Genomic DNA, 17,439 nt, shown 5'->3' with positions numbered 1-17,439 from the left:
CAACTGCATTGTTGTTTGATTTAAGGCTATACCTTAGCTGAGGCATGGTCTAAATCTAAAAAGATCGTGACTAGACGATGCGCGGATTGTGCAAATGACGCGAGCCGAACGAAATATAATTTGTCATAAAAAATCAACATGCGTCCTTTTAATGTTATGTTTATTATTATATTCGTAATAATAATAGTAGGGTATTCATTGAAATGTTTTCTTTTTCAAGTACATGCGGAACGTTTTTTAGTCATCTTTACACGATTTAAGAATATATTCCTCAAACGCCATCAGAAAACAAATTGACGTGCTCACAGGTCGACTATCGCTCTCCGACTGGCAACGCGGCCGAAATTATGTCCCACATACTGGTGAAAATTATTTTCCGTTTCGATTTTTTTTGTAGTACTTATCCCACTTTAATAAATAAATTTGGACCGGTTTCGTCCGCCTCAGAGGGACATTTTCAACTCAGCCAACTGCAGGTGCCAAATTTCCAATATCATACATGAAACAACTCCGCTATTTATATTAATTTTCTTTAAGTATATAAATAAAAGGGAAGCTAAAATAGTGTAGTAATTATTCATAGTGCAGCTTATCTGTAAAAAAAAAATAGAACGGAATTGTTAAATTCCGTTCGATAGTTAAATTATTAAGTTTTTTCTCCTTCCTGAACAATTTGCCCAAATGGAGTTAGCCGGTTTGCAGATTAAGAAGTCGATGTGTTGACTAGAAAATATAATTATATGAGTATATGAATTTAAAGTACTTACCTAAAAGTTAGGTTATTAATTGCGGACGTCATAATACTATGGTAAATTGTTGAAATACATTTAAATCAGATATTAAGGTTATCCAAGCATGGACCCCGACGCAAAAAAATGGTAATTACAAATTGAACAAACATGATTTGAAAAAACTACGACACCCCAGCAGGATTCGAACTTGCGCCCCCTGGGATTCGCATCCATGTGTTTTGACCATTTTATACTGGGAAGCAACCCCCTACTACCGTTTTTAGAGTGATTATTATAATATATTATACTGTTTTCAATAACACCAAGAAAACTGCCCTTTCGTATTTGCAACATAATGTACCAAATAATATAATATCGATTTTTGTCAATTCTTCTATGCGTATATAAATTATTATTGAAATAAATCAACAGACGGGTTGCATATTATTATTTTAGTATGAACAACGATATACGGGAAGCCGGTTGGCGACCACTGGTCTAAGACGCTAGACACAAAAGTAATCGATTAGTCAAAATGCTTTTGTCATCGCTGTTCGTAGGTATGCACATCGAAGGTTTCAGCTTTCTTAGAGCGTCTGCCTCGCCATAGACTCCGAGGGAGTTCCGACCCTGTCTGACTCCTCACCCCCTGATACTTTCGTCTGGTTTGCAGCCTCTTAAATCGTCCATGAAATGTATCTATCCTATCAGCACTCTCTCATGAAATAATTCTTAGTTCGGAATCGGGTACATTTGAATTATTTGACGTCATTGATGTCAAATCATCACGACATCGGTTACATGCATTGATATGGAATAATATGATGTCTAGTACCTAAGTAATTAATCTTTTTAATTTATCAATGTATTAATATAGGCTGCGCCAAAACATTGTATCATTATAGCTACCTTCAAAGGAGCATCAAAACTAGCCAGTAAATGCAGTAACAAAATGGCTCGCAAAATGGTAATTATTATCGCGACAGTTTACTTTATACATTATTGGTGCACGTAAATCCATGCATGTGCACAGGTAGATGTTTGTATTAATTAATAAAAACTGTATTATGTAAATGTTAATTTGAAGTAAATTGTGTTACGTAATTCCGACATTAGATATTATCCCGAGTAGCACTACAGCCCTCCTTAATGCATATAGACAGTAAAATGATCTGAAAAATAAATAACCAATCGTAAATGAACACTTACTGAAGTCGATGAGGAGTCGACCGTAGCCTTGTCTCTGGTAAGGCGGCAGGGTAAGGATGCAGGAGACGTTGTAATTCAGCAACGAATTCTTTTCCTGCAAAGTAAACGAATAAACACATATTAATATAAAATCAAATCACAATTATCACAGACATAATATTCACTTTGATATTCACAAAATTCTATTTAAGTAAATATATTAAACGTAATGTTTCTGAAACATGCACCCAAACGTATTTATTATTGTAAAGGATAATATTATATCTGTAGAGGATACACGATTCCATACAATATCTGAGCGCTCAAAAGTGGGTACTTTTTCCAGAAAAGGTTATGGACTGACAAAAATCTGTAGGGATAGCTCTCATTGCAATGTTGGCAGGGTTCAGTTTGAAGTGCATAAAAATTATGTATTTTTAAGATAACCATCTGGAGGTCTTCCCAACATACGCGTAGGGAAGAAAAATATCAATAATTATTATTCACGAAGTCTTTATATCAGGGGTAATAAAACGAAGCGTCAGTGGTCGAATTTAAATGACGTAGTACGTCGCCTGATCGAGTGACGTAATGCGACCGATCGAAAGATTCGCCCACGGAGAAAAAGGCAACCTTATTGGGATGCGTCTGCTTCGCATGCGATGCCAATTGGCATGGTTTACCAATATAATATTTTTAAATAAATATATTATATAATTACAAATATACCAATTTTTATAATATGAACACAAAAACGTCGTTCGAGTTAGTTATGTTAGTCCTTATGCATTTATAATTAATATTATTTACACCAGAGAGCAGGCGCAGATACAGAAAAATGATATGGTAATAATAATATACTTTATTATAGAGAATTTAGCGGGCGGGAGAGGGTGGGGTTAATACGTACCACTGACTTCCGCATTTACCCTGTGACTCCCGTACTTTTTTGGGTAGGTACATATACCATACCCAGAGACTCCGTACTTTGAGTCGATGAACACCTAGCCTGCAGTTATAACTATGAGTTCGCGCAGATTGGACTAATTCACGCGTGTTACAGGTCTTCCACCGACACAGATGTTGCGTGTCGTTGAATACCGAGAGAAGTGGGGGAACTACTTATTTGAAAAGGTTATTTAACAGCCAAGTATCCAGAAACCTTCCTCCTGCGTACGCGCTTGTCGGAGTCACTGTGTGAAGTAGGGATGCTCTAAGTCTAAATAACTGTTTAGCATTTTCTATTAAGTTTAAGTACATTGATCGTTGAAAGATTATCGAAATTGATTGTTGAAAGTTATAGTGTCACGTGGCGGAAAGGTGCGTATACCCATCAACTGAACTCGCTTTGATATTAAAATGACACGACTCTATTGGTCAGTACCTAATAGCATAGTATCAAATAAATCTGTGGTTTTTATAAGTTTTAGTTTCACGGCGCTCTTATGACCAAATTGCACCGGAAGGTTCTCACGCCGACCGTCTGTCCCGATCGTCACTGACCGCAAGCCTAAGATTAGATTTGTTCACAACTCACATAAGGTTTATTATTAGCATCGCTTCTTTAATTTACTGCACCCAAGCAACGCATAACATGGGCCTACCCACATGGGACATCATTGCATCGATAGATACTTTTCTACAGTTGCTATCTACTGAGATATGTGCAGTGATTCTTTAAAGCAATTCCTACGGAATAGTACAAAACTCTCAACAATTAGAATTTATATTCAATCACCATCAAGTACGCTCAGTCACACATCAATGGTGTGTGAGTTATAATTTATAATGTATATTATTATTTAAAGCTACTTAATTATTTTTTTTTGTTTAATTTGTGTGTGACTCAAGTGACGTGGATTATGGATGACACGGTGAAGCGCCATTGAACGTTTTTGCCGTACGAGACTGATATAACAGCCTACCTATTTATTTTGTGGATATGAGGCGAATAGTGACTCCCGTGTCATTTCGACAGGTTTCATGGTGTATTTGTGTACCTGTGCATTGAAATACATGGCATTAATGAATTCGCCACCTACGTACCACATTACAAAGATTCGATACAATCTCAGGCCCACTAGGTCGTCCTTTGTTCGCGGCGTGCAGAATAATAATAATAATTCGCGAGCGGGGGCGGGGGGTGGGAGGGGGCTCCAGACGAGGCCGCGGCACTGACCCACATGGGGGCGAGCCGTTGCGACAGCCCGAGGACCGGCCGACATACACCGCTCTTGCGAAAATACCAAAGCGCCAATCACACAGGCAGGGGTAGACACCTCTGGCAAATTCCATTTTCCTATTATTATCTTACTAAGGCTCTGAAAGTGAAACGCACAGAACAGATAATAAATAGAATACCGATTGGCTATATTCAATACGCCGCATCTTGAAGCAGGGTTTTCAATGTGTGAGTGTCCTACGAAAATGAAACACGCATTATGCACGTGTAATAGTGTGTGTAATACACCAACATTACATGAGCGTACATGCATAAACCGAGAGCAGTTTTTAGTATTCGACGTAAAACGTATTCTTAACACATGTGTAAGTTTAACCCGGCTTCTTCCTTACTCGAGTCGGTTACCTGCTATCGCCTTACCCGTTATGTATTTCAGTTCCCATTATTTCTGAGTTCCCTGGTGAACCGTATCGCTACCGAAACGGTCTCCCCTTCTACAGTCCTGTGTTTTATTCCAATCTCTTGAATAATAGGGAATACAATCAAAAAAATAAAGTCACGTGAAAATGGAACTGAAATCTGACTCTATCTGATCGAAATGCGGTCTCATACATTTTAGGCCTTGTCCAGATATGACGATTTGACTCGCGCGCATTCCAGGTACACGTGACCTCATTGAGCCGTCTAATGTGTAATCGCCGCGTGTCACTTCTCGCGCGCGGTCGAAGTACAGGTGACCTCAATGACACGAGTCATCTGCACAAGGTCTTACTTTGGTTTATCATACGCCACGATTTCACCAGGATGGTTTGACGATGTATCCCTAAGTCCCAACCAGTTTGTTATTTTGTCCCGGTTTATAATTTTATAATAGGTCCACACTAGTAATAGGAAACGAATAACTTAAATTTGAACATAAGTCTTCGCGTTACTTTACACGTCCAGTCTCGTTATTACTGCTTCGGCCATTCGTGTCGCGATTAATAAAAATTCTCATCGAACACAATCTAACTCGTTTCTGCCTTCACAGCGTTCACCAAGTACACCAGCGCACCAAGACGTTTACGTCACTGATAAGTCTTCTATATGTGACTACAGCGACTTCCTGCTATCGCCAATTTATTAATATAATTAATATTGTTTGGAACGTCGTTACTAGTAAATTGTAATAAGTATTAAACAAGTCATTTATATTATATTAGGCAAACTATCAAAGTCAAACTGACATAGTGTTGCAATGCATGCAAATCTAGACATATTGTCCCAAGTACCAGGGACACTAGTATCCGCGGTGGGAGTACGTATTCAATTAACCACTGATAAAGTAACCATTATATCGTCGGTGTTTTGTAAAAAGGGCGGGCCAATTAACCAAAATGCTATTTTACAGGAGAAGGATTGTTAACTTTTGACATTTATTTATTAATTACCTGTAGACGATTGTAAATGTCTAACAATTTTATAATAACGCTTATAAAGAATACTGTCTTTGTAATATACTATTTTAAAAGGCCTAATAGGTATGTCACAATGTCACATTCGCTTTTTATTCGTAATACTAAGTGGATATTTGCCCTTACGATTATCGTTTTTAAGTACATAGGTAGATACTTGTCCTGTGGAGATACAAATTCGCCGTTTTTACACAACAAAGCTAGTGAGGTACATATTGCTTTTTCATTAAAATCTTAATTTCGCCAAAATTTGTGATTTTCCCTTTTTACAAAACAACGACGCTGCTGTTGCTGTTGATTTATAACATTATTATTCAATTTCTGTTGTTTTTTTTTATTAACTATGACATATTTTAATTAGAAAAAGTAGCGACACCTTTGCTATCTGTCATTTCAGTTTATATAAAATTATAACATCGACATTGTATGCATCAGGCCCCAAGGAACCAGCGACCGCCGACGGTTCGCCATTTCGCATTCGTTGTGTCGAAAAAACCCACACGCACACAGGCTCACAGTCCCACGTAGCGGCCGGCGCACACATCCAAAGGCACACCTCGTGCAGATTCGCGACAGGTAAATTCGCGTTCCGCTCCCGAGGCTCTGCGTCCGCCGCCGCGAGACTGCAGCGCCACTCGCCTCTCACCTTGCGCCGCAACGCAGCCGAGTTGCGCAAGCGGCGACGTAGCAACAGAACGGCAACGAGCCGAGAGCAACAAGCGTACAGCGGACGAAAGCTACCAGGAGCGCAGAAACGCGAGGAGGTAGAGAGAAACCAAAACGCGATTTTGTCGGGTGACCAAGAGGGACGGAAATGTTTCGCGATGGACAGTAAAATCTAAAATCCACGGAGCAATTAAATGCAATAGGTACCAGTCGCAATAAGCCGAATTTTGTTTACGACTACATGATGGTCAGGCAATACAATGCTTGAAATACAACACCTCCGAAATGTTCATAAATATTACCACTAATTGAATGCGCATTTCGGATAGATACGCGAAAATCTTTAATGCATTCAGATATAGGTAGCTAACTAAAAAACGAAAATAACGTATAATCCATATTTAACCCACTTCCCATTATTTCTGTGTTTTCTAGTCGGGCAAAAATAGAAAACGTCATTCGCGATTGCCCTGCCTAATAGGTTGCAAACATACATTGTAATTATGGGGAAGAGGCTGGTCATGTAATTTGACCCGTAACGCGTGTACGCACATAAATAAATAGCATAGTTATCATCGGCACTACTGCCCAAAGTGGGTCTTCCATTTGGAATGATAAGTCTCTTTCTACACAGTCTAGATCTCCCGGCCCTCTTTTCTGGTGCGTTGAAGATGAGCCTCTTTGGTGGTATCTTCCAATTTTGAGATATGGCATAAAGGCCTGAGGCACTTGCAGATTTGGAGACCCTCCTCCTCCGAGTATTTTGCTCACACGACAAACTGCAATAGTCAGTCATGTTATCAGAATTCTTTTGTGATTTTACAGTTTTTTTTTACACTTTGGCAAGTCTGAAATTTTGTCACACTTTGGTTGACGAAGCAACCAGCTCATACATAGATTCCTCGCGTTAGCCATGTTATGGGTTCTCACTATACCATCATACACTACCATGGTGAATAAGTATTTACTAATTGACATCATTTGAATATGTTAATGGGGTTTTCACCATTCTTATAAATGCACATCAGTCACTCTCTGTAATGTTCAAATTAAACAAAGTGTAAATTTTTAATTTAATTTAAAAAATCGATTAAGTTCCCAGTAATATAATATTTTTTTTATAAAAAATCTTAAAACCCCTTGAAAAGTTTTTATTCGCATATCTAAACGTATAGGACGCATGTGATGAAGAGAAGCCCTTTCGCATTGAAGATTACGAGGGAAACACATTATTAATCTGTTCTGTGAAGATGTGATAGTAAATGATGAAAATCAAACACCCATAATAACTGGAACAGTTGGTCGCCCTAGAAGAGTTAGTGTAGTTATACGAGCCAGCCAGTCGGTCTGACAATGACTACTGGTGGAAAGTGATGGCGTACACAACTTGCTTGAGATTGGGCAACAAGTACCCAATAATAATATTGACCGCCGAGGTGATTGTAAGTACGTACTGAAGCATTAAAGGCACTGACATTTGGCCGTTGTTAAAAACTAGGACAGAGAACATTTTGGATTACAATATGTAAGCAGGTAATCTCATTAACTAAAATAAATTAACATAAAAGGTATATTAAATATTAAGTAAGTATATTAATCTTGCTTCATTTTTCTCTGGCGCTATATCCCGGAGTGGGTCTTGGGCGCCACAAGCAGACTCCTCCATAAATTCAGGAAAGTCGTGGTTTTCCTGGACTCGTTATCCATCCACACATGTCACGTGGGCGGCGCATGCTGTGTTTTGGGGTTTCATAAAATCATAAACCTAAAGCGTCAGACCAATCAATGAGGTTATCCATTATGATTATACGAGTTCCTTTAACTTGTGATTATAGTGATTTTGCCAGACGGCGTCTTCGTAGTGGCGAAGACTCCATACTTTACCACCTTTTTAAGAAATATATATTTAAACAATCCAACAGTATATACTTATTTCCATATTTTTTAAGCAACAGAGTCATCCGTTTCTAATTATTTAGGATTCGCATAATGACATACATATATATATATATTATAATATATACTGTATCCAAGTCTATAGAATTTGGGGAGCTCAAAGCATCAAAATATCCTAAGTAAAACGGCTTGGTCATGTTCAACAGTAATACCAATGAAATTGGGCCAACCAGCCCTGAAAGTTTTTGTGGCTCAGGACGCGCCAGCGATCGGAATCCCGGATTGGGGAGGATTGCGGAGGATACTTGAGGAAGCCTAGGTCCACACCGGGCAGTTGCGCCACGGGTGATGTGACGTGAGGTATTAATAGAATTAGGGAAAACCCGAAACTGACTGTCCAATAAAAGCATTAGGTAGATATAAACCACAGAGTAATAATTGTATCAAACAGTAAAAACATCCAACTAAATTATCGAAATATTGTTTTAGCTGTAAAGCAGTGGTGCAAAACTCGCGACCCACTATTTCACTTCTAACATAATAAATACCTAGCCCAGTTTTCATCCGTTAATTAATTATAACTTTTAAAATGTATTGTGCTGTAATATACATACACGTAGAGTTGGGTTTCGGGAATTTCCCGAGGGGAATTCTCGAGATTTTCAATCCCGAATCTCGAATTGAAATTTTTAACATTTCGGGAAATCCCGGATCTCGAGAATCTTTTCTCGGGATTTCTTTATTATCAAATATTAATTGAAAAAAGTGGATAGAGAATACAAAACGTTCAAAGACTGATCGGGGCATTTAACACAATTAAGCCAACGTCGACTCAAAATGAGCGCAATTTTTGCAACATCAGGGTATTTTGTGTACCAAAAGCGTACGCGATTGTCACGACGCAGCGATTGACAGTCTGTATTTCTTGAAATTCCATTTTAATAAGTAATGTTTTGAAATATTTTTGTCTATTTTGTGTCTTACATAAATAAAAAAAAACATATTTTTCTTGAATTTGTCTGTTTTTACACTGATTTTAGGATTTTTACAGTTTTTTTTTAAATTTCCCGATATTTCGAGAATTCTTTTCTGGAAATCCCGAATCTCGAGAATTCAAAATTTCATCATTTCGGGAAATCACGAATCTCGAGATTGAGATTTTCTCGGGAAATACCCAACTCTACATACATGTAACACTCATTCATCGTGGCCCCTGTTATCGTTATATCGCGATCGATTTTTAATATTTCATTGCCATGCACTTATTTTGACAGCTGCCACATGCCATGAATCGTCATAACGAATGTAATCATCCACGTATTGCTTGACATTGTTATTGACATATTATTTAACATAATGGTAAGACGTGCAGACAGGCCAAGCAGGGTAAGCTATAGCGAAACAGTGAATGATATTTTTTTAGTTTATGTTACTACCCCTCGCTATCAACACCTGTACATGCATTGGAGCAAACAATGGGATGGTATCCCTACTTGTGCAATATCTGTGTGGATTAGGCCACGACAACAGCAAAAAATATCTGACTTCTTACTTTGAAAGGAAACCGAAACGTTCCTTGTTGACAAATGATAGTCTATCGATGGTGGCGTACAGTATCAGCGATCTCACTAGCGCTGACACTGACACTTATCTAGTATACATATATTGTAAACATTTACAAGACGAAACTCAGTGTGGAGAGTGGCCAGAGTTTTACTAACAATGTCTGGACTAAGAAGAGAATATAATATCTAATTATCATTATCCGTGACAGTTGTTCCCTGTGCGGGCCAGCCAACAATTAGCAAATGGATAATTTGGCTACACTATTGTGTATCACTGATCTAATACTGACAAATAAAATGTAAAAAAATCAAAGTACTAGCAAAAAAAATCTTCTTTAATTCCAAACTTTCCAATTATTGGGGTTTCCCAGTTTAGCGGTAAACGGATATCTCACGAAGTAGGAATAAATTGCCGAGACTTTCTCATCAATGGTTGTTATTTCTTTTTGTCTTCTCTGCTAGGTGCTTTATCTCTTTCTTCCTTTTTTGAAGATTAAAAAAAGACGTTGAATAAAACCGTCTCTATATAATATAAAAGCGAAGCTATAAAAACGTTACTAAGATTAATGATTAAAGTATTTTCAAACCATTCCTTTGTAACAAAGTTTACACTTTTATTGTCCGCATATTCTGCCAAAATCCATAGGCAAGCATTTAAAATTAGGAACACTCAATCAGTCAATACTATAAAGTATAAACTATAATACTGCCAAGAGGTGAATTTGTTATGAATGAGTGGTATTATTTTATACCAAAATAATTACATTTAATACGACTGTAGCCATAAAACTGTATTTGAATTGTAGGGTAAATGGTAAGTAGTAAAAGTATAAGTATTCAAAATATTTAGATGAACTATCATTTTTTTTGCATTTTGTACATGTTACATAATAACGAAATGGCAAAACAGATCGACAGAGATTTAATCTATAAAATCCTTTATAAAATACTTTCACTGTAACCACCACGTACAGAATATATTTTAAATGTCTACCAATTCAACCTCACTAAAAATGATGAAGAATCACAATTAATTATTGTAATAGTGGTAATAAGATTCCAATCGAAACTATTTGGCCGCAATATTATAAATATTATGTTAATATGACACTCGCAGCGACAAAGTAAGCAACCCTCATCTACGAGTATGAGGCGACTTAATATTTAATCATCGATTTCGTAAATGAATAAATTTACTCAAGATTTTTTTTATTACAGAAACGTTATCGTAGTAGCGATGTTTATTAAATACTGGGTCCTAAGTTTGTCAAATCTCCCAATATCGGCTCGGCTGTCTAAAAATTAAAAACAATGCTACAAAACGGCAAAAAACGAAGATGGGCTGATGTTATTTTGTAGCAATGTCTGATTGTTTTATCAACGACATACTGCCGCTATACGAATATATATTATTTTATTATAAATGAATTGGTCGATGTTATGGCGTTTTAGAGCTACCTATATGTACAGTCGGTAGAATCGATAGACAACTACACTGACGGCAAGAAGCTGTGGGTAATGCAATGAAATGACATTGAATGAAATATAAAACTCGTATTGTAAAGGGGCCAGTCCATATAAGGAGCTATTAAGAAGGTGCTCGAAAACTTTTGACGTTTGTATCGTAATAATTGAAACATCTGTTCAACCACTCGCGGTCGAATCACTTTATTTCATATTATTGATGTAAGTACCAACATAATACTTTTTTGTTAAATTTCCATAATGTGAAAAAGTTGACATTGTCTAACAACAACAAAAAAATACCTACTTAATATTGTAATAATAAAAAAGTACATAGTTCATCGTAAGCAGAAACATCGAGGGTCGACGTGGGAAAGGCGACCCCATACGATGGTCCGACCATGTGACCGACTATAAATACGGGTTACAATTTCTCCAAGGGCAAAACAGGGACATAACTAGGAGGAGGAAGAAACTAAGAGGCCATCCATAGACTGAAACCGTATGCGGTGTAGAACAGTGTGTAATACTAAACTTATGATTTCTGTTCATGAAAATATATTTTCCTTGTTGGTATTTATCAATGTAATTCAGGTGGCTGCAAGGAGAGTTATTGAGAGAGAGAGTGGAGAGAAATTTCATCGAGAGAAAGATGAATAGGAAAAAGAGTCGTTGGTGGATAAAATCATATACTAGATAATATACATGGATAATGCGACCCTAATATCATGGGGAATATGATATTGATGACAGTACTTAGGGGCGCAGTGCGCATGTGCAGGACTTTTCGAATCATCCGCAGTGAAAATAAAATGATCAAAAAATAGAACCAGTTCAACTTCATTCGCTTTTGATTCAGGATGATCACTTTCCATGGTTCGTTGATGAATGTGCGTATACACGAGTCACTGGGGATGATTCCTCCACGATGATCGTCAAAAGTGAATCATCTAAACGACTTTAGTCAACCTCGTAAGGTCCAGAAGTCGAAAGCTGAATGGATGGCGTCTGAACCCAAAACCCGTAAACGGTTTTAGAGATTTACATAGAACACGACTATATTCTACTACAGATTACGTAAACATGACACTTTGTAGTCCAATGTAGGCTCAAATATATATTATTTATCAAAAAAAAGTAAGTATTATAAAACTCGGTTATACCCAGAATTAAGTTACTCTGAAAACAAAAGACTTGATAGTGATATTATCAATTATATTTTTATCAAACATAATTAAATACTTACAATATCATTTTTCCAAACCTGTAACCAATGTTGAGGTGTTCGCATGAAATGCTTCAGTTCTAGTTTTGCAATTCTAGTTTTATCAATTTTTACTCTTGTATGTGAATGTGTTATTCTTATTACAGTATAATATATTATTTGTAAGTACATATTATGTATGTACATATTGTATTAATTCCTTATCGTGCGAGAAGATTATTATGCATGTTAATGATCAATTGACTTGGTTTTGATTAATTTTATATAGTATATCAGTCCTATGCGACATTTCTTTTACCATGGGAATAACTCGGCTATACATCGCAGTTCTCAGTTCCCAATGAATACGAGAAAATATTCATCAGAATCACCACCGCCTTGCGCTACAAAGAATTTTCCAGGGTTTTTGCAAGGTGGTTTCATAGGCGCTGGCCGAATTCAAATTAGCAATACCCGATGCGGGTAGGAGAATAGTTTTCAATAAGGCATATTTCTCAGCCGGCACAATTTTCATTTGACTAGCATCAAATATAGTAGTTTGTGTGCCAAAGTCCTTAAAGAAACCTCGATAGTTAATCTAGAAAAAAAAAGTCCTGATTTACAAGGTCGACAATCGGTGTGAAAATTATGTCACTCGACGGTGAATAGTTAGCGCTCGAATGTGACGTCACAGAATAATTCTGACAGCAAAGGTGAACGAACAAAGATGGCGGCCGACAATCATATGATTTCGCTCGCGAGGCGAAAAGCTGTCCGATGAACGTCGCTGAATTTACATTTTATTGTGACCCACTTAATTCAAATTGAGGAGACGTTGACACGAGAGCATGTATAATAGTTTGGTCATTATTATTAAAATAGGCACATGAAAGACTACTTACTCACTACTCAGTATACAGGTATACCTACCTACATCGATACAATATAATGTAGGGATTTCTAATCAAGGTCATTTAGGGTAATATGTAGTTTTAAATGATGAAAAAATCGGTGCAAAAATTGCGACTTTTCAGACGGTTGATATCTAGATTTTTTTTCTAAAAATCCAACCTTGATAAGCTTAGAATAAAAGATAGACTCGGCCATCCGCTGGGCGACATGTTGGAGAAACTAGCCACGATTGAAGGTGGGCCGGGTCGAACAAATTAAGAATACTACAGAATTTTCCTGTGTCGGCAATCCATTCTGCCGACTAATGGTACACACGGATGCGGTGATTGTCTCTGACGCAGATGACGCAATCGATTCGCAAGAAGATTTAAAAGGGGGCTTTGAAACAGTTCAAACCAGTCACAAAATCATAAAATTATAAGTAGGTACCGCAATCTTTTACAAAAACTATGAGTAACGCAACGTGGCATGGAAAGGTAGGTATATGTTGAATACAACGCGAAAAGACCACAAAGGGTACCAATGCACCTATACGAATGCAGACAAAAGTAGACACGTTGTATTAAGTAATTAAGAGGTCGCCAAGCTGATGAAACACCAAACAAGAGGCACTAAACAGCCATATGGCCATCCTGAAATCCACCGAATCGACAAACTTGTCGAGTTCGGCGGATGCAGATAGAAACGAAAGCGCCTGCGATGACCGAGTAGTTACATATTCGCTTGGTAAGTCGAGGGTTTCGGGTTCGAATTCCAAATTTGGCAAAAATCACAGGTTATTTTTCAGTATGTGTTTACACCCAATGTACCTAATAGGTTGAGCGAGTGGCTAAGCTAAGGGTAAGCCCAGTCGCACATTGAAAATCGTCTCGACTGGAATAATAGTCATGAATCAAAACTGGGTGCAACGTGCAACTTTCTTATGAAGCAATGCCGTGCGATGGCAGTGACGTCACACGGCAAGCCAAAATGAATGACGAAGTGCGACATTTCGGGATTACACCTGCGCTGCATGTCGGGTGAAAATAATTGCATGTGACTTACGCTGTTTTATTCAAACTAAAATGACGTATTCCACCAATGTGCGGACCTCCATTTAGCAACGTGTGTTTTTTGAATAACGATGACGTCACATATACGTATTCGACATGTTGCAGACGAAACGAGTTTAAATGTCAGAGCCGGCTAACGCCTATTTCTCGTAAAAAAAATTCGATCCAAAAAGATGCACACCGGATTGTAGATCCAATAAAAAAGGTGGAAGCAAAAAACTAGTGACCGAAAAGAGTGAAGGAAGTAGGAGTAGATGGACCCTGGCTGATGAGTACAGTTATTATCTGTAGGTAATAATTTTGCAATATTTTCAATGTGGAATGTGCATAGTTTAATTTTCGGGCACCCATGAATGACATTCGCCGTTCGACATGTCAGCGCCCTCCAAAAAAGGACTATGTACTCACGTGGTCCAAAGTTTAGTTGTTCTGCATGCTACCAGACTACAAAGAAGTACGACAAAGAAACAAATAACGTCTTGAATATATATTTTTTGTTCTCCGAATGCGAATAAAAATAATAATTGGTAGACAGACAATAAGAAGTAGTTAAAACGTGTACGGTCTATTGGTACATACCTACCTTTAGTTTTAATCAAATCACTTATTGCTCATAACATAACCCGTTCCTCCATTATAAAAAATTTATATTGACAAACATATTTTTTCTCCAATAAAAATACAGTAAAATCGAAACGGTACCTACTTACCATACTGAGCTTCGATGAAGAGACATTAATATAATTATATCTTATTTACCTAAATAACAACCTATTAACCTAAGTAAGTACCTGAATAATTGCTCTACAAACCAATTTTTCATTAATCATTTTTAATATTTCGTTACCTTACTTGAAAAGGTTCTAACTGACATTTTGGCCTAAAATGACATTTTGATGTGAAAAGGTTCCATTAACCATATTCTATCATATACTTACGTTCATTTCAGAGTGTCTCTATTGTCTCTATTTCTATTGTCAAATACGGGAATTAGCAGTATGCCGGAGTTCTATCTACATGTATTTTTATATTGAAAATATGACCATTCAAAATTTCAAACGCTCATAGCTCAAAACATTGTCAAGTGCAATTAGAACCTTTTCAACGTAAGGTAACGATTTGTCTCTGTTTGATGAAAATCTTATGTCCGCTTTATGATGGTGAAAGACGAAGGCACCTTGCAAATTTAAGAAGTCAAAATTATTATTACCACTTAATCTTGAGATGTTTATAGCTTAGCCAAACATCAACACGTCTTGTTAAAGCGCTTTATATTTTAAAGTTAAAAGACCTTGCCGCAGCTACTCGTTCACATAACTGTATAAGCAGCTTAGCATACCACATCCTTGACCAAATCGAGGCTAAGGAAAGTAGAGGGGATATCTATGCCTTCAATGGATCCCATCGCACAAAGGTATTGAGGGTAATGAAAGGGCGGATGATCTGGTAAAGGAAGCTGGCCAATCAGGGATGGCATATCAGTGGATACCAGAATACCTGGACTGATATGAGGCCATAAAGAAAATGTGCCAAAGCATGTGGATAGATTTTCACCACAGGGCATCCCTAGAAAAGGGGAAATGGAGTAAGTCCATTCTCTCGTTCGGTGCCCTGGTTTGTCGAGTCTCATTTGAAGAGAAATGAGCTTAAGCTGATTCTGAGATTAAGAACAGGACACACAATTATTGGTAAAAGATTTGATGTCCTCATTGGAAGAAAGGATTCCCAGCTCTGCGATGAATGTGATGTTTTGGAGGACATTGTACATATTATAGCAGTACACTGCCCTAAATATGAACGACACAGAGTACAGCTGCGAATTGCGGATATCTTTGAGAATGTCGACGAATTGAAAGGTGCCCTGGCGGTGGATAGGACGGAAGAGCTTGGCAGAGTTGTAAAGTTCTTTAATATAATAATTGGAGTGAGGGCCTGATCGGCGAACCTCTTCTAGATGAGAAAAAGCGATATGACAGCGAGTCGCTGCCAAAGCCTCGTTAAAATGATAAAAAGTATAAGTACATTATAATACCACATGGCTGAAGCTAACATGTAATATTCTATATTATGTATCATATGTACCTATTATGATATTAATCTTGGAAACATGAAATGGACAGTTAAATATGTCTCAGTGTAGACTTAATAATAATAAAAAAGCACTGCAAGTTAAAATTTTAACAGAATCATTCGTTTTTTTTATATCGTCTCAAAATGTCGAAATAAAATACTTGGTCTGTATTAATTAACTACAATTAACAGTATTATCAATTATCTGCATTATTCCTACAAGGATAGGCGCTTCGTGCGACGGATGTAGGCATACTAATTTAATTTGATAGGTGCTTGGACGGAGCGTGGAGAAGGTGACCGAACGCCCACGAGACCGCATCGACTATTATTAATAATATGTAGGCCCAATTCGCCGCCCACGCGCTTCGGCAATTCGGCCCTGGGTGCTCTTGAAATCATGACCTCGTGAAGGATTTTTGTCTGCCAGTATACTGTGCGACCCTTACATTTCAATTGAATTGTATTATTACAACTAGTAATCAACAAAATAATCATGCGAGCCTCGTCTATACTGATATATTATTACTCGTACAAACATTATTTGTATAAAACCAAGTCTTTTCATGTATCATTTTTATTCATACATAACGTGACCATACGTCCCGTTTTGCACGGGACCGTCCCGTTTTTAGGTAGCTCAGCTTCGAGATGCCGAAATGTCCCGTTTTGAAAAAGAGAGCTAGCTACCCAAAGTAACAATTTCAAAAAAATACGTGAAAAATCAAAACATTGATAGAATAGCACCGGTAGAAATGGTCTTTTAAGCCGGCGCTCCATTGGCACGCAAGTCAGACGATTTACAGTCTTCGGACTTTTTTTCCCCGTGGAGCACCCCATATCTGCGGACTTTTTAATCCGCAGACCAGGCTCGTTGGATTTCAACATGTTTGATATTTTACTCTCCGAGTTGCCAAACTTCGTCCGTCGATCGCTATGCAAATTCGATTCGACATTAATACGCAATCATTCGGACCGCAAAAAAATCTGTAAGTAAGTTAATTTACACATTACCAATTTTTTTATTTATTTGTATTTATGAAATTCATAAAAGA

At 37.5% G+C, this 17,439-nt stretch overlaps 1 protein-coding gene across 1 annotated transcript in view; it reads right to left on the bottom strand.

The window, feature by feature from the left end:
• Positions 1 to 17,439, bottom strand: part of chm (lysine acetyltransferase chameau) — a 110,540-nt gene that overhangs the window by 44,214 nt on the left and 48,887 nt on the right. The window contains exon 9 of the mRNA XM_085960274.1: positions 1,941 to 2,034. Coding sequence (XP_085816400.1) covers positions 1,941 to 2,034 — 94 coding nt within the window. The remainder of the gene's footprint in view (positions 1 to 1,940; positions 2,035 to 17,439) is intronic.

The sequence above is a fragment of the Rhyacophila brunnea genome, unplaced genomic scaffold, assembly GCF_057557595.1.
Source record: "Rhyacophila brunnea isolate RB1 unplaced genomic scaffold, BYU_Rbru_1.0 scaffold_11, whole genome shotgun sequence".
In the NCBI taxonomy this organism is placed as follows: Eukaryota; Metazoa; Arthropoda; class Insecta; order Trichoptera; family Rhyacophilidae; genus Rhyacophila; species Rhyacophila brunnea.
Note: the sequence above shows the minus strand (reverse complement) of the source record. Positions and strands in the feature narration are given on the sequence as shown.